A 24,709-nucleotide genomic window follows, 5' to 3' on the forward strand; every position below is an offset into this window, starting at 1 on the left:
AATCCTGCTCTCTTTCAAATTTATGGTCTCCCCCCTTTTTTTTTCTTTTCATTAATTGTGATTGCATGCTGTCTTAGTCAGGGTTTCTATTCCTGCACAAACATCATGACCAAGAAGCAAGTTGGGGAGGAAAGGGTTTATTCGGCTTATACTTCCATACTGCTGTTCATCACCAAGGAAGTCAGGACTGGAACTCAAGCAGGTCAGAAAGCAGGAGCTGATGCAGAAGCCATGGAGGGATGTTCTTTACTGGCTTGCTTTCCCTGGGTTGTTTAGCCTGCTCTCTTATAGAACCCAAGACGACCAGCCCAGAGATAGCACCACCCACAAGGGGCCTTTCCCCCTTGATCACTAATTGAGAAAATGCCTTACAGTTGGTTCTCATGGAGGCATTTCCTCAACTGAAGCTCCTTTCTCTGTGATAACTCCAGCTGTGTCAAGTTGACACAAAGCTAGCCAGTACACATGCTGATCATATATGCTCATGTATATACATATATATAACTAAATATAACATGTTCAATCCATATAAAGCTACGTGTTTGTATGCTTTCAGGGCTGACAATTTGACACTTGACAACCAATAGGTAAAAAGCATTATTTTTTGGGCCAGATATTTGCAATTTGAAGCCATGGGACTCACTTGGGATTCATATACACATAGATCTAGATAATGAAATTCAGCTTAAAATAAAATGAAAGTTAACTAATTTTCACCAGTGAAGCAATTGCAAGCATAGCCCACGAGGGTCTGGATTAGGTCCTCTGCATATATGTCATGACTGTTAGCTTGGTGTTTTAGTGGGACTTCTAACAGGAAGAAGAGGTGTATTTCTGATTTTTTTTTTTTTTTACCTGCTTTTGGGGCTCTTCCTATTGGGTTATCTTGTCCAGCCTCTATATGAGGGCTTTTGCTCTGTCTTATTATATCTTGTTTTGCCCTTGTTGGCTGTCATCTTTTGGAGTCCTGTTCTTTTCTGAAAAGAAAATGGAGGATGAGTGGATCTGGGGGAGACTGGAGGCAGGAAGGAGATGGGAGGAATGGAGGGAGAGGAAACTGCCCTTGGGAAGTATGAGACAAGAATTTATTTCTAATAAAAAAAATTTTAAAATATAAAACCTGGAACCAAAAAAGGACTAAAGCCAACAAAGAACTTTCTAGTCAGGCTTCCTTCTCCTCCTCCAACTTTCTGTCTGCTCCTGTGTCTAAACAGATTCTCTATACTGGAGTCGTGGTCTACGCCCCTGCTCTGGCTCTCAACCAAGGTGAGTCACTGGGCATACTTCATCTCAAAATTTCTGAATTCTCAGCTTTGAAAATATATATCTGATATCTTGTGGGGGAGATACTCTAGAGGTCACTGTATATGTGGAGTTCGAAAAGTGTACTTAATACTGAAAATAGTATAAAACTATTACTAGATTTTGCTTTACAAATCTTCTTGCTTATAAACACACAGTTCAGTTGCATGTGGTTTGTTTAGGTGTTTCAATTTTGCTTTCCAGTATTTGAAAGTATTTGAAATGATGTCAGATTTGCTATTGTACATTTATAAGTTCTCCATATGTCTTCTGTGTTGAAGACAAGTTCATAAAGCAGAAGATCTCAGCATAAGAGTAAAAGGTGTCTATGACTACATTGATATGTATACAACCCTTTCGAGATAATAAAATCCTGGAAATAAAAATAAAGGAAAAATAGCAACACAAAAGGTACTTTTCTCACTGACAGCTCCCATATTGAAGGAGCATAGCAGTGACAGTAATTGAACTGGGAAGTACTAGTTCTTAAAATTAACTAAAAGCAACAACAAAACTGGACCTAGGAACTAAGCTACAGAATCAGCGGAGGTCAAATCTGCTGTTACTTTTTTGTAGAGAAGTTTCCTTTACTGTTTTGTAACGACTTTTCTTCTTTTTTAGTGACTGGTTTTAATCTATGGGCCTCTGTGTTTGCAACAGGAATCGTTTGCACATTCTACTGTAGTTTGGTATGTACTGAGCTGTTAAAAAAAAAAAAAACTATTATAAACTACTTTCTAATATGGGATAAGGATACATTTCCAACCAGAAGCCATCTAATTATGGAGCAAATTGCTATTCTAAAACTAAATGAAAGCAGCATATTGCCTTATCTGTCATAATTTCTTGAGGAAGTCACTATTATTTTCCTTAAAAGTCTTTGTAATATCTATTATAAAGGGAATTTGTTCATTCAGAACAAATAAAACTTTATTGTTTTGGGGCCTCTGTGGGTAGCAGCTTAGGCTAGGACTGTCTCACTAACCTTGTGTCATGGCAGGAATCTGAAGTGACTTATGTTTCATAACTCACTTTGATTCATGCAATGTAAAAAAAAAAGGGGGAGAGAACGTGTCTGGAGAAAAATCCAATTAAGCCTATAAAACAATCTATTAAAATCATAAAATAATAGTTTTATTCAGAAGAATAAAACAATTGACATCAAGAAAATAATGTTTACTGAGAGATAATTTAGTGAGAGAAATATCTCTTTAATCAAAAGATAAGTGACCCTTTATAAGCTCTGAAAACATTTTCTACTTAAGGACACTTAAGAATTATAATATTAAATTTCTTTGGATACTATAAGAAAAATAATAAAAATACATGTATATGAATGATCAAGGACAGCTGTCATTTAATAATTCTGAAGGTTCTGTGACTATTTTGTCTTTTATTTATAGATTACATTTAATATTTTGATTATAAAAATTCTCTGTTCTCAAGTAAGCAGTGTGGTACCGATAGAATTTTATATATTTGTGACAATTAATTGAGATAAATAAGTAGTTAATGTGCACTTACTTTGTATCCACTTCACACAATTAAAATATTTTATTCTGCTGAATCATTGTATAATTTACTGCTATACTTTACCAGTTATTACCAGTTAGGTACATTGTCTATCTGCCAGAGCAAAGAGAAATAATTGACACATTATAGCTGGCTATACATGTATTTTGCATTGTGCTCATATCATATATAACATAGACACTGCGTAACTTAATATTTCTCAGCATTGAAACACTTATCTTCATCACATACCTCTTCACACTTTGATTTAGAACAGGCACCTTCTCTGTCTAATCTGACCAGGTATGACAAGTTTGTTGCTCTAATAGAAAAGCAACTAGACTCTAGCATAACTTTTAGATGTGCAACTGAGATTGCACAGAAAACCATAGCTCCCCAGGGAAATCTCCCACCATGCCCACCCACTTATAAGTAACAAAACAATGTAAAATAAAAATAATTTACATGTGTGATAATCAGAACTAATATTTGCAAAGTGTGAGTAGTGTTTGGGCAAGAAGGATCAGGCTCCCTGGAGGGCAATCTCATAAGTGTGTCTTTATTATATTAATGAGTTTTGGAATCCTGTCAATGTAGATGAGGTTGGGACTTTCTTACTAAGTTTAGGTCTTTTAAGGGATCTGAAGTTACTGAGTTTAAAAACTCATTTTGCTTTGTTCAATGCAAATATAGTGTAAATTATCTATGGAGAATAAATCCAGGTTAGCACTATAAAATAATTCAATTAAAATCCTAAGGTAATATATCATCAGAAATAGAAGAAAATACCAAGAATGAGGAACAGTAAAACCTCAAACAAGATTTAACCTCTAAGGAATACCACATACTGAATTGCAAGTTGTCGAATAAGGAACAGGTATGCATAAACTAGTATAATAAAGTATTGTATTAGTATATCATATAGTATATATCATGTAGTATATAGAACAGTGATGTACTATATTAGTAAGAATTTACTATAAGTATATCATGAATGGCTATGTTTTGTAGTGTGAAATATTAAAAAGGCAGTCCACTCTATCACTGGCAAGGCACTGGCCTATTTTTATGCTCTGGAGACTATCTGATCTGTAGCTCTGAAATCTCACCATCCAGCTTGCCAAGTTCCCACTGGCGGGTCATTACCACATGCTTCCAAATTCCCACAACCTTTTGGGGTGTACTCCCTGCAGACCCACACTTTGCCACAGTACCTTTCTGTCTGGAACCCAGTTGAGTGTCCGCGTGAAGAAAAACACCACACAAATTAATTCAGAATTAACAGGTAACTCAATTGCTGGGCTCAGCAACTAACATGCTAATTCATAAGCCATTCTAAGTTTAACTCCTCTGCCCTGTGATTGGTTCCCTGAAATCTTTATTCATATGGAAAAGGTTCTGCCACACATTTACAACTATTATAACAAATTGGATTTATTTGAAGAGATGATTTTCATCTTGGAAGATATATATGAAGAAATAACAGTGTTCGTTCAGAAAGATGATGAATAAAAGAAAAGAAATGAAGATATATTGATAACAAAATAATATTTAATTTATGTTCAATTGGAGTCTAGGAGGAGAATATACCAAGAATGGAGAAAAGACCATATTTACAAAAGTATATTTCAAGTACTTTACAACAGATAAAAGTTAGAAATCTACAAGTTTTGTAGACGAGAGGAAAAGTCCATCTCTAGACATCTCTAGTGAAAGCACTGAATAATATACACAAGGAAGACCTAAAATAAAGCCGATGATGTAGAAAGAAGCTATGCAGGCAGATGTCTTGGCAATTTTCATTATTAATTATAGCTAGAAACAGGAATAGTATGTTTAATGATGGAGAGAAAGCACCTCTCAAATTATAGTTAAGTTCCCAACAAAGCTATCTTTGAGGAACTGAGTATCAGTTAATCTGTGTCTTTACAACTAACAAATCATCCCCTAGGAATAATGCAAAGGAAATGCAGTGAAGGGAAGGGGATACACTGATGGGCTTAAGTAGTGTAGTTTGTGAGAAGATAGGAAATATAACCTGAACGAGTCTAATCCAAAAGTCCAAAGTACCACACAAATCTGACACTTATTGAGGATGCTGAAAATTCTTTAAACTTCAGAGCATCTCAGAAGTTGTACTTTAGTGTTACTAGCAACTCTATCATAAACCCTATATGAACATTCCAAAACCTATAAGACTCTGAAATGTGAAGCACTTCTTTACCTATGCACTTAATACAAAGGTTTCTTAAATTTTGGCACTTGGTAATTGTTGTTTTAATGTGGCTTATAAGTAACATTATTACATTTTCTAATTATTATTTGTAACATAAAACATGAAAAACATAATAGTTGCTATATATAACTATGGGTTTAAATAATGCACCCCACAAAGTATTAAACGATAACACGTGAGTTAGGAAGACAGCAATCAGATTTAAAGCTTTCAAAAAATCTTGAATTTGGAGCACTATTGAATTGTTTAAAATTTGTCATTAATGAATGGGTGAGAAAATTTCAAGAGCATCTATGTAATAAAACAATCAAAATGAGAAAGTGGAATTTAAATAAAGCATCTCAATGTATGTACACAAGAGAACAGGAAAGTAAGTATTGACAGGATAAAAATGCTCAAAAGTAAGTAGGAATAAGTCTTTATGTTTCAGTAGTCACTGTGTAAAAAACCAAAACCAGTCGTACACTGAACCAGCTCTGTGCTTCCAGTCTTTCTCACAGCGTCTGTATGCCTAAAACCAGCATTTACTCATGACCAAATTATTGCTTTCAACCATTCACAGAATAACAAGCTTGTTAGTGTGGAATTGAAATTCTTTCATTAGCTGTATCCAAGTCCCTCATCTATCCTTACCCCACCAAACCTCTGTCCCATTTCTTTTCTGTCTAGCCAGGCAAGAGTGACAGTGCCTCACCAACAAACTATTTATCCAGCAGTGACTTTCTTTACTATACTCTCTATTCTTTGATCTTGTGGATGATCCACACTTGGGAATTAATCAATGGAAGAGCTTTTAAAAGTGATTCCTGCTATCCAGATCATTTGCAATTTAGTAGTCAGTGCAATTACACTAATTAAATATAGTGAGAGGGAGGGAGGGAGGGGGAGAGAGAGAGAAAAAGAGAGAGAGGGAGGGAGAGAGAGAGGGAGAAGAGAGAGAGAGAGAGAGAGAGAGAGAGAGAGAGAGAGAGAGAGGAGGTAGGGAGGTAGGGATGTATAGAAAAAAGGAGGGAGGGAGAGGACATTTGAGTCTGTACTATTGGATTGCCAGCTGGTTCTCAGTTATGTGCAGAATCTTATACAACTTGTAGCTGCCAGTGGCCACGGGTTCCTGGGTTCCTGAAAGGAAAGATGGGGTTTTGGATGGGAAAGGCTGCAAGAGAAATAAGCCAAGACAAAGTTCTGATCAAGGCCAATGTTTACTCATGAGTCTGAGCTTATAAGAGGGATGGGGGGACCCATCCCCCACCATGCCAGGATCTCATTTGCTTTGTCAGGATCCCTGCTTTGTCAGGGTAGTGTCAGGAAAACAGTTTCAGTCTCTCAGCAGGTAGTGGCATCTTGGAGGAAAGCTGCAGATGTGACAGGACAAAAGACTTTACATAAGTTGGAAGACTCCACCCTAGGTGGGCTAGCAACTGTGGCAAATCAGGTCTGAGCAGCCTGCTCAACACTGGGAGGAGGGCACAAAAACTAACGATAAGTATGCTCTGAAAATGTAAGCTTTTAGTATTTCATCTTCATAGTACTGAAAAACTGAGGTTTGGCTCAGAAAGGACTAACATCTTTGTTTTTGTTTTTTGAGACAGAGATTCACTATTTGCACTGTATCCTGGAACTCGCTACATAGACTAGGCTGGCCTCAAACTCAGAGATCTGCCTGCCTTTGCATCCCAAATGCTGGGATTAAAGGCATGTGTTACCATGCTTATTGGGTTTAACATCTTTAAAGACAATCAAGATAGTGCTATACTGGAGATGTGTATGTGATCATGGGGGGATTTATTGTTCTTCAAAACATTATTTCACAACTATATGCAAATATAATGCTTTTAGCAGAGACTTCAATGATTAAGATTATGGTTTAATTTTAATTACCAAGCAAATGGTGAGCAACTCCAGTATCTCTGAAACTAAAGATAAATATGTCAACTTTTCATAGAAGTTACTGACACTCTGGAGGAGTACCAGGATGATAATTCCATTTTTTTTTAGTGTTAAAAATATTACCTCCTTTCATTTTACTGGCACTTACTCACTTGCAAAACACCTTTATATGCCACTTCATTTAATTTTTCCCTAATTGCCTTTGCCATGTTCATGATGGTCCTAGGGGATTCAGTGATGGAACGCTACAGCAAGCTCTCATTTTTCTTCTTCTTTCTGCCCATGTGCTTTCAGCAAGAACTCTACATTAGAATCATTTGTGGAACTTTTGAAACTCAGAAAGAAAAGAACACAAGCCTAGTCTCAGTTAATTTCTCAGTTAATTTAGGACCCCTGTAGAGGAATATGGACATTGTTTTCTTCCTGCCCCCTCCTCTACAAGGGAGGTAGGTTTGGTATAGTCACTGCTTTAATCTCTTGCCTAATAATTATGGTGAACATAACTATTTGATTAAACGTTCTGAAACTCTGGTGTGATTGTCTAATTGCCATGCTGCTTTTAACACTCCTCACTCCACATATATGTAGAAACTGATATTTATTCCTTATTAGTTGTTTGCTGTCTGTGTCTCTGTTTTTGTCTTCTGTCTCTCTATGACTCTGTTTCTCTGTCTCTCATTCACTCTGTCTCGTAGCTTCCAAAACGTGTTGCCACTAGTTACTTTAAAACTCTAAATTTGTCCAGCTGGATCTCTGTGTGTTTTGTACTGAAATATTTCATTTCTTCCTCATCTGTATTTAGTGCACTATGAGAATCTTATCTCTGGAATATCTTTCAAAACCAGAGACTTTTTTTTTCTTTTCTGCTCTGCTTCAAACCATTGATTATCTTAGATATCAATAATAACTTGGAGCTTTCTATTCTACTGCAACCTTGTAATCACAGTAGCTGACCAATGGCTACTGTGAAACAAATCTCATCATAAGGGCTCTCTTTGCTCTTAGGGGCATCATTTAAATGGTCTTGTCTAAATATATCCATTCTGACATCCAGAAAATTTACCAATGTGCCTTTTGGTCTATCCACACCTCACATCTGTATCTCCCAGAGTTCTCTCATTTCCTCAGAAGCCTACATTTCTTTTCCCTTCTTAATTTGTGTTCTGAATCTCATAAATTTTTATTTATTCTTCAGAATTTACCCTAACGGCTATTTCCTCAGACCAAGTCATGACTCTACTCTATTTATCAAAAGTAACTAGTCTTTCATTACCCTTCTCCCACTTTTAAGTAAAAATTTGTATTTATTCTTAATTTCCAATTCTACCACTAACCTTAAAAACTCATAGAATTTTTTCATGAGGTCCTGCCTTCTTAACATTATATCACCATATTTAAGCAGGACTTGCCCTTTAAAAGATGCTCAGTAACAGGTCAGAATGAGTTCCCATGTGATTCAGTGGTGGGGAAACTATATGAGTTGGAGAGGTTACAAATCCCTTTTTTAATAACTTGTACCATTCTTCCCATTTCAGGGGGGTTTAAAAGCAGTGGTGTGGACAGATGCATTTCAGATGGTTGTCATGATTGTGGGCTTCTTAACAGTCCTTATCCAAGGATCAAATCATGTTGGTGGCTTCAACAATGTGTTAGAAAAAGCAGGAAACGGATCCCGGCTACACATTGTTGAGTACGTTCAACACTATTTTTTTATGCTTTATAAAATTTAATTACATGGCTTTATAAAGTGATATAAGCAGGGTATTAAAAAATATCTCTGTTATTGCCTTCTTTCTGTGTCCTAGCTTTGATGTAGATCCTCTAAGACGGCACACTTTTTGGACAATTACAATAGGAGGAACTTTTACTTGGCTTGGAGTCTATGGAGTGAACCAATCAACCATCCAGAGATGCATCTCTTGCAAAACAGAAAAGCATGCTAAGCTGTAAGTTGTTGATTGAGAAAAAATTTTCTATGTTATCTTTTACCTTAGTGAGTCATTAAAGAACGCATGCATGTGAAAGAGAAAAATAAGATATTTATCTATTCTGTTCAAAGTCTTTGTGTGCAATTGTATGTATATGTGTGTTTGAATGTGTATGTGTGTCTGTGAATATGTATGTATGTATGTATGTATGTATATGTATGTATGTATGTATGTATGTGTATGAAAGTATGTGTTGAGGGTTAGTGGGTAAATGCAGAAGCTGGAGGAGGAAGATGGATGCCTGCTTCATCACTCATCATCTCAATTTCTTGTTTGTTTGTTACTTTTTTGATACAGGGTTTCTATAGATAGCTCTAGCTGTCCTGAAATTCACTCTGCACACCAAGCTAGCCTCAAACTCACAGAGATCTGCCTATTTGTACCTCCTGAGCTAAAGGCATATGCCACCAGGCCCTTCCAAGTCTTACTGTTTTGAGACATGACCTTCCTTGGTCCTGGAGTTAGACTGGAAGCCCAGGAATACTCTCATGTCTGTACTTTACCCAGCCCTGGAGTGAGAGTGCATGGACAGCCATGTCTTGCTTTTCACATGAGTGCTAGAATCCAAGCAGCGATACATGCTCATGTAGCAAGTATTTCTACAACCATTCCCACAACTATTTCAGTCAGACATAACTATTTCCACTTCAGCATACTCTGCTTGGCTTTTCTCTCGATTAATTTTTGTCTTTATTTACTGAGAACTAAATAGGCTAGATTAGGTGCACTGAGTAAGCAAGAGGAACAAATCATGATTCTTGCTTATAGTCTCTATGGAAAGATAGCCCTGGTCATTTTTGATTCATCGTGTGTTATCTTCAGCTGTAGCTTATTTTGTATGTGATAGGTAATTTGAAACACATTTTGATATTTTAAATAGTTAATTTCAAAAAATGGTAACTGATGAATCAGGCAGCTTAATTTCAAGTATTTCTTGTGGCACCACCGAGGGGATACAGGCATGGGGCTTTTACAGTACGAACACAGCAGAAAGCAAAGAATACAGGCTATTGATTAAAGCTGCATAACTGCCTTGCTTGTCCATCCCTATGCGAAGCCCTAGTTCTCTGAGTTGTTTACCGTCTTCTCACAGCTTTGCCTTAAGCTTCTGCCTCTCTAACTGTAGATACTTAGAAAAATGGAACAAACCAAGCTTCACTTTACGTCTGCAAATCGACCAAAGTTAAGTTCCCTCTATGTCTAACTCTCTGTTTCAGGATTCTTTGACACAACTAGCTAAACTTAACATTTCTAAGGAGAGATTTAGGAAGTATAAAATGTAAGGCATGTGTCTGTGGCTGCTGCAGCTCTCACAGGGACAATTTATTGCAGAATATGAGAATAGGCGCAGTTACATTTTCTAGGTTCCAGCAGAAAAATCCAGAACAGCTCACTTGCAAGAGAGAAAGCAAAGACCATTTCTCTTGTTTTATACAGCAATCAGAAATCCCCAAATTTCACTCAAACGGCATTTCAATCTCAGAGATCCTCCTCAAGATTCCTGACCCTAGTGTAGTCATCTAGACTTCTTCACACAATTTTAAAATGTTTTCAATATACATTTATTTTCACTGTATGAGACATAGAATTGTCTCAAAATAACTCAACCATTTGTAATTTTAATTCTACAGTGGGAACTAACACATCACTATATGTATATTTTAAATTAAAAATGAAGAGACCAGATATATCATCTAGTATTCTATCAAGCCACCAGTGATGCATGAAAATTTTGTTACAGTAAATTATACTAAATCAGCTTTCCAAACACATGGTCATCATATAGATGAAATGATGAAAAATATATGTGGCTTTGATCTTAAAATTCATTTAAAATTCAAATTTAAATAAAAACCTGCTTTTAGATAACCTAGAGTCAAATATATCTATAAAGAGAATAATCTTTTGGTGAAACAAATAATAACATTCTCCTTTCCCTTTAATATTCTTATTTAGTTTTGAAATAGGATTTCTATTTATTTCAGAATAGCCACAAACTTCTAGGTTCAAAACTGTTTCTCCTCTGCCTCTTAAACTGTTAGTACAATAGATATTTACCATATGCCTAGATGTTACTTTCTCTTGTGAAAGTAATATTTAATTTCTGTTTCATAACAAATTAATAAATGTATGTTAGGAAGTTTAAGTTTCTCATCATTTTTTTTTTTTTTTACCAAAACACCAAGGATAACATATCTTGTTAAGTGTTTATCATTTATTAAACAACACAATGTTTAAGGAAGGCCATTACCCCATGTTTGTGCAAAAACATACAGACACCCAAATACTGGAAGAAAGTATGGATGTGAGCATGTATACACATACATATATATTTTTATGTAACTCAAACGGCATGCCATGGCTGCCATGAAAGAAATGTATATCCTTACATTTAAATGTGGAATCATCTTCTAATCCTGAGTGAATTAAAACAAACAAAAAGGGCCAGTGTGAGTCGTCACATTGAGATTTTTAATTTTATCAGCACAATGTAAGGCCTGCCTACTTTTAAGTCTTCCATGAGATTAAGAATGTGAGTAAAATCTTGACAGTCAAATGTGTACATGAAAGTAAAGCAATATATAGTATCTTGAAAAAGCACCCAACTGAAATTGTGCAAGTGTGCTGTAGAATAAAGTTAATTTCTGCAAATAATGTTTAAGATGATCTTCCTTTTGTTGATTCTTCCTGTTGTATCTAAAATACTTGACTTTAACTTTTATCTGCTCTCATCTCCAAAACAACTGTAACCAATACTCCTCTATTTTTAAGTTATCTTACTATTATCTCCCTGGAAGAAAAATTTTTTAAAATATAAGTTGGCTTTTTTTATTTGACAGCTTCATTAATTGAGTAGCAGGAAATTACTTAAAGTTATATAATGGAATAATCATTATGTAAAATTTTATACAAAAATAGGTCATATGCCACACACTTTGCAATCTGGGGGAAAACTCTTATTCAAAGGAAAATTCATCTAAAATCTTTACTTATTCATATTTGGCAATTATCCTAAAATCTGTGATGACCCCTTTAATGTGAAGTTGTAAACTGTGATGCTTCCTGGAGGCTGGAGAATGAGTCCTTTGAAGTGTGCCCTTCAGTCTTTGCTGAGCTGCAATGTGTCAGAAAAGTTGCTCATATCTTTTCTTCTAGTGCCTTGTACTTTAACTTGTTGGGTCTCTGGATAATTGTGGCGTGTGCCGTCTTCTCTGGCTTGATCATGTACTCCCACTTCAAGGATTGTGACCCTTGGACTTCTGGTGTTATTTCAGCACCAGACCAGGTATGCAGTTTTCTGGTTCATAGCAGGAATATGTTATGTAGTGGTAGAGTTATCCTTTTCCACATAAACCTACTCCCACTGGCCAAGCACAAGCCTCTGGGTTCTTTCCCTACCTCCAGGGTGACCTCACACACAGTACATTCTAATATATAGAAGCAGGCCTACAGAAAGAGAGCACTTTTCCTTTGTCATGAAGACAGTCAGAAGACAGGCTAAGTAGAAGGCAAGCTTCAATCCCTGTGTCTGGTTGTTGGTGATTCTCTTTTCTATGTAGTCTAAGAATTGTTCATGATTCTTTAGTTGAAAACTGAACAAAAATGAACATAGCGCCAAGTACTTGGAATTAAAGATTTAAAAACGGAGCCAGAGGATCAAGAATTGGTTACAGAGTGGATTTGAGAGGGTTTCCTGTCCTATATGAGACCATATTACAAAACTACAAAAAACAAACAAACAAACAAAAACCAAGGTAACATTAAATAATAAAATGGAACAAATAGGTTGAATTAGGGGAAAGCTGGAAGAAACTTAGGAGGAGGGTGACCCCATAGGAAGACCAGAAATCTCAGCTGACCTGGGCCCACAAGATCTCTCAGACAGTGAGCCACCAACCAGGCAGCGTACACCAGCTGATATGAGGCCCCTAACACATACACAGCTGAGGACTGCCTGGTCTGGCCTCAGTGAGAGAAGATACACCTAACCCTCAAGAGACTGGAGGACCCAGGGAGCGGGAAGGTCTGGTGGAGTGGGGTTGGGGAGTGGGGATAGCCTTTTGGAGATGAGGTGGGAGGAAGAATGGGATGAGGAACAGTCAGAGGGTGGAGCGGGGGTGGGGGGGATAATGAATGGACTGTAGAAAATGATTACAGAATTAAAATAAAGATATTTTTTATTCCCATAATACCTATTATTACATTCCCACCATAGAAAAATATGTCATGAAAGTAGAGATCACAAAATGTGGTTTTTAAAACTTGGACACACTATTTTCATGAGAAGCATTCTCTTCCCCCTTTCTTTCCGTGTATATTCAGCTAGCCCACTCTGTCATGTATCCTTTTCCACAAGCTGGGCTACACCTAGGTGCCCTGAGAGATATATGTTAAGGATGGGCTTTTAGAGATTAACTCTAAATTCACAGAAAGCATACAAGAAAATTTCACACACTGAAGAAATACTGGGAAAAAAAATTTCTCATTTCAGTTGCTGATATCTGTATTTCAACATTGCAGTTATTGCTGAGCTAACTCTTAACACATCCCTTCTCCCCCCTCCCTCTATCTCTGCTTCTGTTTTTAGCTGATGCCATATTTTGTCATGGAGATTTTTGCAACTATGCCAGGGCTGCCAGGACTTTTTGTGGCTTGTGCCTTTAGTGGAACTCTGAGGTTAGTATGCTGATAAGCTGAAGATGATGATGGTGATGGTAGTGGTGATTGTGAGCTGACTGGAATGAGGATGCTCATGACCAACTGTCTACTGAGCACTTGATGAGTGTGAAGTGGCCTTAAGTGGCCACTGCAATGCTGTATTTCTGTTTGATCATTGGTATCACATAGCATGTAAGAGAGAAGCTGGACACTCACTCTCACCAGTCTGCAGATGAGGAAACTGAAATTTAGGAAGGATGAGGCGGGAGAAACCTTCCCTTTGGTAAGTGAATAAGTAGTGGATGCAGGATGCAGGGGTATTTCTCACATTTAGTTTAAAACTTTCTATTATTTTAATGTTGTCTATATTCATTCCATCAAGTGTTTACATTGTTCCAGCATTGATCAAAAGCGTAAAGTATTCTCACAACAGTTAAGGCAAACTCAGCTGTGAATACTTAAAAAAAGAATAAAAAAAAATAAATTTCCATACTTTCAAATTCTGGTGGGACACACAAAAGGGGTGACTGGCCAAAGACAAAATCATAACTCAATACTGCAGACATTAAATCCTGACATTCCATGTCTGATGTCTGGACATCATAGTACTGGAAGTTCCTTAGGGTTTGAGCAATTCAAACTCTGTGTTGCCACTCACATGATATGTTGCTGTCTCTTCTGTCTTTGCTGGGTCTACACTGCAGCTTCAACTTGACTTCTGTGACTACATTTCATTGTCCAAGCGTTGCTTCCTCAGCATGATCCTGCAGCGTGCTGCCTAGTTGCCAAGCAATCTTTGAAATGCTGAAATAATAAATCATATTTGATGTTATCATTTTGCTTCATAATATAAGTAAGGAAATATTCTCTATTACAATGAATATCACAGTATATTTCTTATGTTATTAATGGGTAAAATTATCAGTCATCTAATCTATATAAATGATGTCAAAATCAAGTAGAGCAGTGATATATTTCCCTTCTAAATTATCAACCATTTGTCTTACTTTTAATAAATAAGCCAATGATTTCAAATATTACTTTTATTTCATTCTAATTCTTCTATATATTTCAAATACTTCATGAACTCTACATTTTTGAGTCCTCCCTTGGTCCATAGCTGTAATGATGTCAGTGCTTTTAACAAATATACAATTTTGAATGTATCAGAAGCTGGTTATTGGTTTTCTTTTACACAGTTTTCTGTACACTGCAATTTTAAATCTCAATTATTTGTACTTGACATTATTGGATATTTTTTCATCAAATTATTAAAGACACAAATATTTTTGAAGTTTTCTTCTTTTCTATGAATTATATTCTTTTGTATCCTTATATAACTATGCTTTGTGAACAAGGATAAATAATTGAAGTTAAAAATAATTCTTTTATTATAGTCTTTAGAAGGAAACATTCTTGGGTGATAGTTTTTCACCTTTTAAGTTTAATTCAGCTTATTATTGAACCAAAAGTTTCTTGTTCTCTGTGAGGATTGTAAATAATCTTTTATGCTATTTTGCAAAGAAAACACCAACTTTCTGATGCTTTGGCACATCTATCACACTCAATTTTGTGATGTCCGAGAGAGAGAGAGAGAGAGAGAGAGAGAGAGAGAGAGAGAGAGAGAATAGAATGGTTGTTAGCTGGTTTTTGTTTCTTCTCAGGCTCTCTCTTTTTATCTTTTACTAATTACATTCCAGACTCTGTGGAAGCTTCAGGCTGTAGAAGGCAACAGTCACCTTTTGTACCTCAAGGTTTATGCTCATGATTTCTCCTTCATTCTCCAAGGGCTTTCACCTGCTTCTTATGAATCTTTTCCCTGATTGTCTTAACTGTCACTTTTAAAGGAACATCTTCTGTCTGAGTCAGGGTACCTTATAACTGCCCTCCATTATAACTTCACAATTGTAATAAACTATACAATTTATTGTTGTATTCCGAGGTAGGCTACAACGACTATGGCCTTTCAACACTTATGTGTGAATAAGCAGATACACAGATAGATACATTGTTAAGTTATGACAAATTGCATTTACTGTGGGGTCAGGATAGTCTCTTCTTTGTTGCTTCCAAATGAGCCTAGAGGAATACCCCTTTCATATACATACACACACACACACACACACACACACACACACACACACACACACATTGGTGTGCCTGTGGAACATTCCTTGACTGCTTGCTATGTAGTTCACTGGGTTCTAGAGTGTGGACATGTATGGATATCTGTATTTTTCAAGTCTATGTTGCCATGCCTCTCCTGGACAATAAGGTTGACATATGATTCTTCCATTTTAGTTCAGACCATTTTCTTGTGTGTTATTTTGTTTTGTTTCTCTTTTTGTAGCACAGTGGCTGCCAGCATCAATGCCTTAGCAACAGTGACCTTTGAGGATTTTGTCAAGAGCTGTTTTCCACACCTCTCCGACAAACTGAGTACCTGGATCAGTAAAGGCTTATGTAGGTATAGCTGGTGGAAATTTTATTCCATATTATGAAAGTTAGGTGGGATGAGAATCAGAATCTTGCATGTGCTGTTCAGGATGCATGAGTAGACATAAATACTCACTGAGATACAAGCATGTAGATCTCAAGCTTCCAGAGTTCTTACCAGAAGGGTACCAGGAAGGAATGGTGCTCTAGCTTACCTTGCTCTGGTCCTTCCTCTCAGGCATCTCATGCACTAATCTCTGTATATCAGGGTCTCTTGATAATGCTGAGTTGATCTTGCCAGACATTTGACATGTGGAGATGCTCGGTTCCAGACTCTCTGGGAGCTTCAGGCTGTAGAAGGCAACAGTCATCTTTTGTACCTCAAGGTTTACGCTAATGGTTTCTCCTTCATTCACCAAGGGCTTTCACCTGCTGTTTATGGATCTTTTCCCTGATTGTCTTAACTGTCACTTTTAAAGGAACATCTTCTGTCTGAGTCAGGGTACCTTATAACTCTCCTCCATTATAACGTCACAATTGTAATAAACTGTAAAATTCATTGTTGTATTCTGAGACAGACTACAAGGACTATGAGAATCAACACTTAATATGAATAAGCAGATATACAGCTAGATAAGTTGTGGCCAGAAGATAACGGGCCATTTTATCAAATAAATGAAACCAAACACTTAATGCAACCAGAGAATGAGTGTTCCTTGTTTAAGTAAAAGCTATATATTATCTCCTCAGCTAGAAGTGTGGGCTTATTTCTTCTTTACTCACTCACTCTGGAATATTGACTGGATTGATATTAAGCAGGTCTTGTGCAGTCAACTACAGTTGTGAGTTCATGGGTGCAGAGTTCCTGTCATATCTACATGACAATGCTTTGATCTAGTTCTCTCCAACCTCTGGTTCTTATATTTATGAGTGCCCCCCCCCAAATATGTTCTGAAGCTGGGTGGAAAGGGTGTGATATAGATGATTGACAGTTGATGGTTGTTTGTTAGGAGAGATTAAATTTTCTTTAGAGATGTTTCTCATAGTTTAATCATGAACCAATGCATGTACCCACATATATGAGTATATTTGTAGGACTAATTGGACTTAGCAGATTACTAAAAAGTAATAAAGGGGATGTGAAGTTGGGAGGGAGGTTTAGGGAGAGACATGAATAATTGGAGGGAGATAGTGGTGTTTTAATATAATTGAAATCTGCATGAATAAGATTCTCAGTGATTTTTTTACTTATTAAAATTGCATATTATAATCACTGAAGGAGTTATCACATTCAATTATATTTTCACAAACACTGCTATTTTAAATTTTTATTTTTATTTTTGATTATTATATGTATATGTGTATGTCTGTGTATGGGTTTGTACACATAGTATAGTGCCCATAGAGGTCAGAAGAGAGTGTCAGATCCCTTGGAACTGGAGTTGCATGCAGTGTGAGCTACCTGATGTGGGTGCTGGAAACAACACAATTTCTCTGCAAGAACAGTGTGTGCTCTGAAATAATAAAATAAGCATTTATTTCCTAAGCTTCTAAATTTGCTGCTTTTAATACAGATAAATTATGTACAATATATGCTTAATATAGAAGGTACAGGAAATTTAGAAAAGTAATTTAGTTTGTAAGTAAAATTATACCTATATAATCCTGTTTCTGGTTGGGGTTTCTCTCTCTCTTTCTCTCTCTCTCTCTCTCTCTCTCTTTCTCTCTCTCTCTCCTTCCTTCCTTCCTTCCTTCCTTCCTTCCTTCCTTCCTTCCTTCCTTCCTTCCTTCCTTTCTTTTTTCTTTTTTTTCCAAGACAGGGTATCTCTGTGTAGCCCTGGCTGTCCTGGAATTCACTTTGTAGACCAGGCTGGCCTCAAACTCAGAAATCTGCCTGCCTCTGCCTCCCAAGTGCTGGGATTAAAGGTGTGCGCCACCACCGCCCAGCATGTTTTTTGTTTGTTTGTTTGTTTGTTTGTTTGTTTGTTTTGTTTTTCTGGAAGCAATTTACATTGTGTCTTTTCTTATGAATGCTTTGAAAATGTAGGAGTTCAATGATTATACAACACTTTATTCAGTAGTTTAATTATTTCATTTGTAGTCTTGTTACTTTTATATGTATAGTCATTGTACTTGGTGATGAACTTCTTAAAGTCACTTTCATTCAAGGATCATATATTTTGAACACCATTACTAGCTGTAGCTTCTCATTTCTCCAGTTCAATCCATTTTCCAGAAAAGGACAAAATTTCATTCTTTATGACTAACCAAATCTCCAGGATCCTCATGTGTGCCAATGCTGTTGATCTTGAGGAAGACTGTTTTCAGTGCAGTTTGCAAGCATGGGACTCCTACCCTGGCATTCTTACCTCTGGATCTTTACTTTCAAAGATATTTGCATTTTTACAATTGAGAGCCTTTGATGTGTGGAGTCCTGCCCCCAGGACAGACCCTGAGGTTTCTCTGTAATTACAGCTACTTTCTCTGTGCTATCTTCCCTCCAACTTTAGATGACCTTCTTCACATCACTATTCTTTCCTCTATATCTTTCTCTTCAGTCTTTCCTGTCTTTTTTTCTTTTTATTGATATTATGGATGATTGAATTGTCTCACAATATTTTCTCCTACTTAAGTACTTACCAGGCTCGACAATGCTTAGCTGCAAAGATCAGCTTAGATCTTAAATTCAGGATGGTATGGCCACAAACCACATAACATTTTTTTATGTTTTTTAATATCCATGTGAAATTGCTAATTTTTTTGTCCTTTTTTTGTTGTTGTGTAAAGTTCATACATAGCCATTTGTCTACTCACAAAATTTAAATTGGATTTTACAAAAGTGTGATTATTGTATACAATAGTTATATTTTCCACTTTTTTATTCTTCTCAATTTAGCTCTTTGTTTCCCTTATCTTTAACTTTTCTTAGTTGTTTTTTCATACTTTTTTCCCCTCTGCATTCCTGATATATACGTTTCTATCAATATTTAAACTACCCTCAAATAAAAATTTCCTCACAATATTTAATTTTACTTTTTACTTATGTTTTGTTCCTCATATTTTATTATAAAAATAATGTGACAGCATATCAATACCCTCATATAAATGTACAATTCCCCATTAATTTTTTTTCCTAAACTTAGTCACACAGACATCCAGCTCTTTGTCAATCCATTAATTCCCCTTACTGGTTGGTTCCTTAAAAGTAAACTGCAAGCACCATTTCTTTTTCCATAATTATTTAACTTGCATATTATTAGCTAGAATTTAATATATGTTTCAAGAATTTTAATATAAGAAATGCCTATAATGTAATGGAAAACTTTTAAGCACACACTTGTTGAGTTTTGACAAATCTATTGTCCTAGCTAGGGTTACTATTGCTATAAGGAAACATCATGACCAAAAGCAAGTTGGGGAGGAAATAATTTATTTGGTTTGCATTTTCATATACATTTTCATTGAAGAAAGAAGTAAAAACAGGAATGAAACAGGTCAGAAAACTGGAGGCAGGGTCTGATTCAGAGCAATGGAGGAGTGCTGCTTACTAGCTTGCCCCAGTGTCTTATTCAATCTGCTTTCTTATTCAAACCAGGACCACCTGACCAGGCATGGCCCTACCCAGAGTAGCGAGGACACTTCCTCACCACATTAATTGCTAATTAAGAAAATGGCCTACAAATTGCCTATGACACAATCTTTTAGAGGAAGTTTCTCAATTTAGGACCCCACCTCTCTGGTAACCCTAACAAGTCAAGTTGTTATAAAACTAGCCAGCGTGTGCGTCTACCTATGAAACCCAATTACTTACTAAGATGTGTTGTCATGATCAATATCTTATAATGCTTTCTCATGGCTTTTCTCATTATCTACTCTCAGCTTCCTCTAGATGAAAGCAACAACCAGATTTTGTTTATACAATGTGGATTTTTGCCTTTCTTGAATTTCTTATAAACAGAATCCCACAATGACGCTGACTTTGTAAGGTCAGTGTATATGTTCAATATATATATATATATATATATATATATATATATGTATATATATATATATATACATATACATGCATATATATGTGTATATATATATACATATACATACACATATATGTATATATGTGCAGGAAATATATATCAACATATATGTATATATGTATGTATATATATACACATATATATGCATATATATATATATATATATATATATATATATATGCTTAAGTGAATGTAAGAAAACAAAACCATGGATTCAAGGTATTAACTATCATTTGTGGATGGCCCTGGGGTGCTTCAATAATTAGCACTAACCTCATACAATTCTTTTTAAAACCCACTGTTCTTCAGTAGATATGCTCTGTTAATTGTCAAGGTTTCATATCCAGTTGAGATGCTTAGCTTTTGCATTTAACTTCATTTTCATAAAAACCTATTGTTGTTGGTTTCTGTGTGTTTGTTTTTTATTTGAATCTGACTTTCTTTTTTATTAGATATTTTCTTTATTTACATTTCAAATATTATCCCCTTGCCTCATTTGTTCTCTGAAAACACCCTATCCCACTCATATTTCCTTGCTTAAATGGATCCTGATATCTCTGTTGTAAATTGAGATTGCCAGTGTTTAAGCGATAATTTTCTGATTGTTTGGTGAATTATTTTCAGAAATATATATTATATATTCATTAATCTCTGTAGTCTTGTATATGCATGAATGATAGGATGATAAATTTTTTTCCTTTATGTTTGAACAAGGTTAGATAGATAAAATCACATATTTGTTCACTAGAGTCTCCAGACTTTTTCCACTAAATTAATTAGAGATGCCAGAGGATGAAGGGCCAGTGTGGCCAATGCTGTATCCAACTAATGGCAGATATTCATGGAAAAGTATGACTAAGGAGGAAGTTATTTCTGTAACTGTGTGGCCTCATCATTGGCGCTGATATAGACATTGTAGGACAAAATCCACAAGCACCATTCTTGTGAATGTATTTTTGGATACATTTTTTGATATCTTTTTTAAAATTTAATTTTATTTGTAATTCATTTTTTACACTCTATATTCCATTCTCTGCCCCTCCCCATCCACCCTCCTACTGCTCCATATCCCACACCTCCTCCCTACGCCCCACCCCACCTGACCTCTAAACTCCCTGAGGTCTCCAGTCTCTTGAGGGTTAGACGCATCATCTCTGAATGAACACAGAGCCGGAAGTCCTCTACTGTATGTATGTTAGGGCCTATATCAGCTGGTGTATGCTGTCTGTTTGGTGGTCCTGTGTTTGAAAGATCACAGGGGTCCAGATTAATTAAGACTTCCAGTCCTCCTACAGAATCGCCCTTCTCTTCAGCTTCTTTCAGCCTTCTCTAATTCTAATGCTTCTCTCCATTGGTTGGGTACAAATATCTACACCTGACTCTTTCAGCTGCTTGTTGGGCAGTCATGATAGATTCCTTTTAGTGAGTGTTCCATAGCTTCAGTAATAGTGTCAGGCCTTGGGACCTCCTCTTGATCTGTTTTCCACTTTGGGCCTGTCGTTGGACCTTCTTTTCCTCAGGCTCCTCTCCATTCCCATCCCTGTAATTCTTTCAGACAGAAACAATTATGGGTCAGAGGTGTGACTGGAATGGCAACCCCATCCCTCACTTGATGTCCTGTCTTCCTGCTGGAGGTAGGCTCTATAAGTTCCCTTTTCCTACTTTTGGGCATTTCATCAAAGGTCCTATGAGTCCTGGGAGTCTCTCACCTCCCAGGCCTTTTTTGCATTCTGGGGGGGGGGTCCCCCCATCCTCCTATTTTCTGAGGTTATCTGTTCTCATTCTTTCTGCTGGCCCTCAGGGTTTCAGTCCTTTTCCCTCCCCCAATACAAGATCATGTTCCCTTCTTCCCCTCACTGTCTACCCCACCCACTTTCCCTCTCAGGTCTCTCCCTCCCTCCCCACTTGTGATTGCTTTCTTCTCTCTCCCAAATGGGTCTGAGGCGTCCTCACTGTCCTCACTTGGGCACTTCAGCTTGCTGAGCCTTTTGAATTCTGTGGACTGTATCTTGTGTATTCTGTATGAGATTTTTCTTTTTCTTTTTCTTTTTCTTTTTCTTTTTCTTTTTCTTTTTCTTTTTCTTTTTCTTTTTCTTTTTCTTTTTCTTTTTCTTTTTCTTTTTCTTTTCTCCTCCTCCTCCTCCTCCTCCTCCTCCTCCTCCTCCTCCTCCTCCTCCTCCTCCTCCTTTTTGGCTAATATCCACTTATTAGTGAGTACATACCATGTGTGTCCTTTTGGGTCTGACTTACCTCACTCAGGATGATATTTTCTAGTTCCATCCATTTGCCTGCAAAATTCAGGATGTTCTCATTCTTAATAGCTGAGTAGTATTTCATTGTGTAAATGAACCACATTTTTTTCTGTATTCGCTCTTCTGTTGTGGGACATCTAGGTTGTTTCCAACTTCTGGCTATCACAAATAAGGCCATTATGAACATGGTGAAACACATTCCTCTGTGGCATGGTGGGGCATCTTTTGGGTATATTCCCCAGAGTGGTATAGCTGAGTCTTCAGATAGATCTATTTCTAATTTTCTAAGGAACCTCCAGATTGATTTTCAGAGTGGTTGCACAAGTTTCCAATCCCACCAGCAATGGAGGAGTGTTCCTCTTTCTCCACATCCTCTCCAACAATGTGCTGTCACCTGAGGTTTTGATCTTAGCCATTCTGACTGGTGTAAGGTAGAATCTTAGGGTAATTTTGATTTGCATTTCTTTGATCACTAAGGACTTTGAACATTTTTTTAGGTGTTTCTCAACCATTCGAGATTCCTCAGTTGTGAATTCTCGGTTTAGTCCTGTACCCCATTGTTTGATTGGGTTGTTTGGGTTTTTTGGTGATTAACTTCTTGATTTCCTTATATATTTTGGATATTAGCTCTCTATCAGATGTGGGGTTAGTGAAGATTTTTTTCCCTAATCAGTAGGCTGCCAATTTGTCTTATCAACTATGTCCTTTGCCTTACAGAAGCTTTTCAGTTTCATGAGGTCCCATTTATCAATTCTTGATCTTAATGCATGAGCCATTGGAGTTCCCTTTAGGAAAATTTCCCCTGTGCCAGTGAGTTCAAGACTCTTTCCACCTTTCTCTTCTATTAGATTCGGTGTATTGATTTCTTTAGTGTAGTTAGTCCCTCTCAGAATGTGAACCCTTGGTGCCAAGAATAGTTTTGACTTTATTACCCTGGTGTATGGCACAGCACCCGAACTTTAGGGAGGGTCTAATAAGACTGGGTCAATAGTCACATTAGGAGCTGGGTTGGATCTTTAGGTATTTTAGTTTCATTTCATTTTCTGGGATAAACTAGTATAACAAGTGCAACTTAAAAGATAAAAGCTTCATTTTAGCTTATAGGTTACAGTCCATCATTACAGGAAAGCCCAGGTGACAGGAACTTGTAACAGCTAGTTAACCCAACAGCCAAGAGCAGAGAGAATGAGTGCATGCATGCCGTGTTCAGCTTGCATTCTTTATTTTATATAGTTCAGGATTCCCTATCCAGAGAATGGCAATACTTACAGTGTGTGTGTGTGTGTGTGTGTGTGTGTGTGTGTGGTGGGGGTGTTCCCACCTCAAAGTAAACAAGATAATCCTCAACGGACATGCCCATGAACCAACTTGATGTAGACAATTTCTCAGTGATGTTCCCTTCCCAACTGTTTCAAGACTTTTCCAAGTTGACTATTAAAACAGTAGTGATCGCCTTGACTAAGATACCGCCACTGTGTCTGTTACTCTCTCTAATTCTATCTCTCCCTTTATTTTATTGATGAGTTATTATAGAAATATGCTCTTAGAATGTTTTTAAAATAGAAATGTGTAAAACAATAATTTTTAAAGAGAAGAAATCATCTTTAAAAGTCACTAGACAATACAATGACTTCAATGTCAAACTTCTGTGACATCAGAGGCTCCTTGCATTAATGTATAAACAAATCTGTGTGTTGATATATGATCAAAATAATCATTAATTGTTAACACTGTTATAGCATTACTAAGAACCATAAAGATGTTATGAATAAAACACCAAAGGGAAAAGCAGAAATGCTACTGAACCTTTAAAATACGGACAGATTTTCATCTTTAATGTCTGGATATGATATATATATATATTTATATATATATATAAATATATATATATATTTAGCTTATTGTTGGTGAGAAGCTGACCTTAAGTTAGTGCCTACAAATTAGCTTGGGTTTGCTTAGACCCTTTCCACATTCATATTTTTCCACATGACAGACTTCTGGAATGCCAAAAAGAAATTTTAAAATCCTGGACTCAAGTTAATTTTACCCAAGGAAAGATTAAAAATGTGCTGAGTAGAGGCTGTACTGGCTGTGTAAAGAAAGTTTTCTTTCCACAGTCCTTCAGTGGGACTTGAGCTGGACACAGGGATGGGTGTTCATGGCTGACCTTAAGGAACTATATCATCCCATGTTTTCCTTCTTGCAGGTATCCTTTTCGGTATTATGTGTACCTCCATGGCTGTGGTTGCATCCCTCATGGGGAGTGTTGTACAGGTAATGAAAGAGGGAGAAGACATTTGATTTTATAGCAGAATTTCCTCTGTTATCCTTTCTAATGCCTTGCCTATTAGTCTAAGGGCCAACATTAATATTTATGGAAACCAGATCCAATTTCAACATACA

General features: G+C 36.6%; 1 protein-coding gene across 3 annotated transcripts in view; it reads left to right on the forward strand.

Annotated features, from left to right (window-relative positions):
• The window catches only part of Slc5a12 (solute carrier family 5 (sodium/glucose cotransporter), member 12), a 52,047-nt gene that overhangs the window by 10,903 nt on the left and 16,435 nt on the right, over positions 1 to 24,709 (forward strand). For 2 of the 3 annotated variants that reach the window (NM_001177624.1, NM_001003915.2), the window contains exons 3-10: positions 1,215 to 1,266; positions 1,924 to 1,991; positions 8,473 to 8,627; positions 8,743 to 8,883; positions 12,082 to 12,211; positions 13,514 to 13,602; positions 15,935 to 16,047; positions 24,513 to 24,580. In NM_001177624.1, the coding sequence (NP_001171095.1) occupies positions 1,215 to 1,266; positions 1,924 to 1,991; positions 8,473 to 8,627; positions 8,743 to 8,883; positions 12,082 to 12,211; positions 13,514 to 13,602; positions 15,935 to 16,047; positions 24,513 to 24,580 (816 nt within the window). Of the gene's footprint in view, positions 1 to 1,214; positions 1,267 to 1,923; positions 1,992 to 7,273; positions 7,384 to 8,472; positions 8,628 to 8,742; positions 8,884 to 12,081; positions 12,212 to 13,513; positions 13,603 to 15,934; positions 16,048 to 24,512; positions 24,581 to 24,709 lie in introns of those variants that run through there. The other variant, XM_006499489.4, reaches the window with a different exon arrangement.

This window comes from Mus musculus, chromosome 2, assembly GCF_000001635.26.
Source record: "Mus musculus strain C57BL/6J chromosome 2, GRCm38.p6 C57BL/6J".
Lineage (NCBI taxonomy): Eukaryota > Metazoa > Chordata > Mammalia > Rodentia > Muridae > Mus > Mus musculus.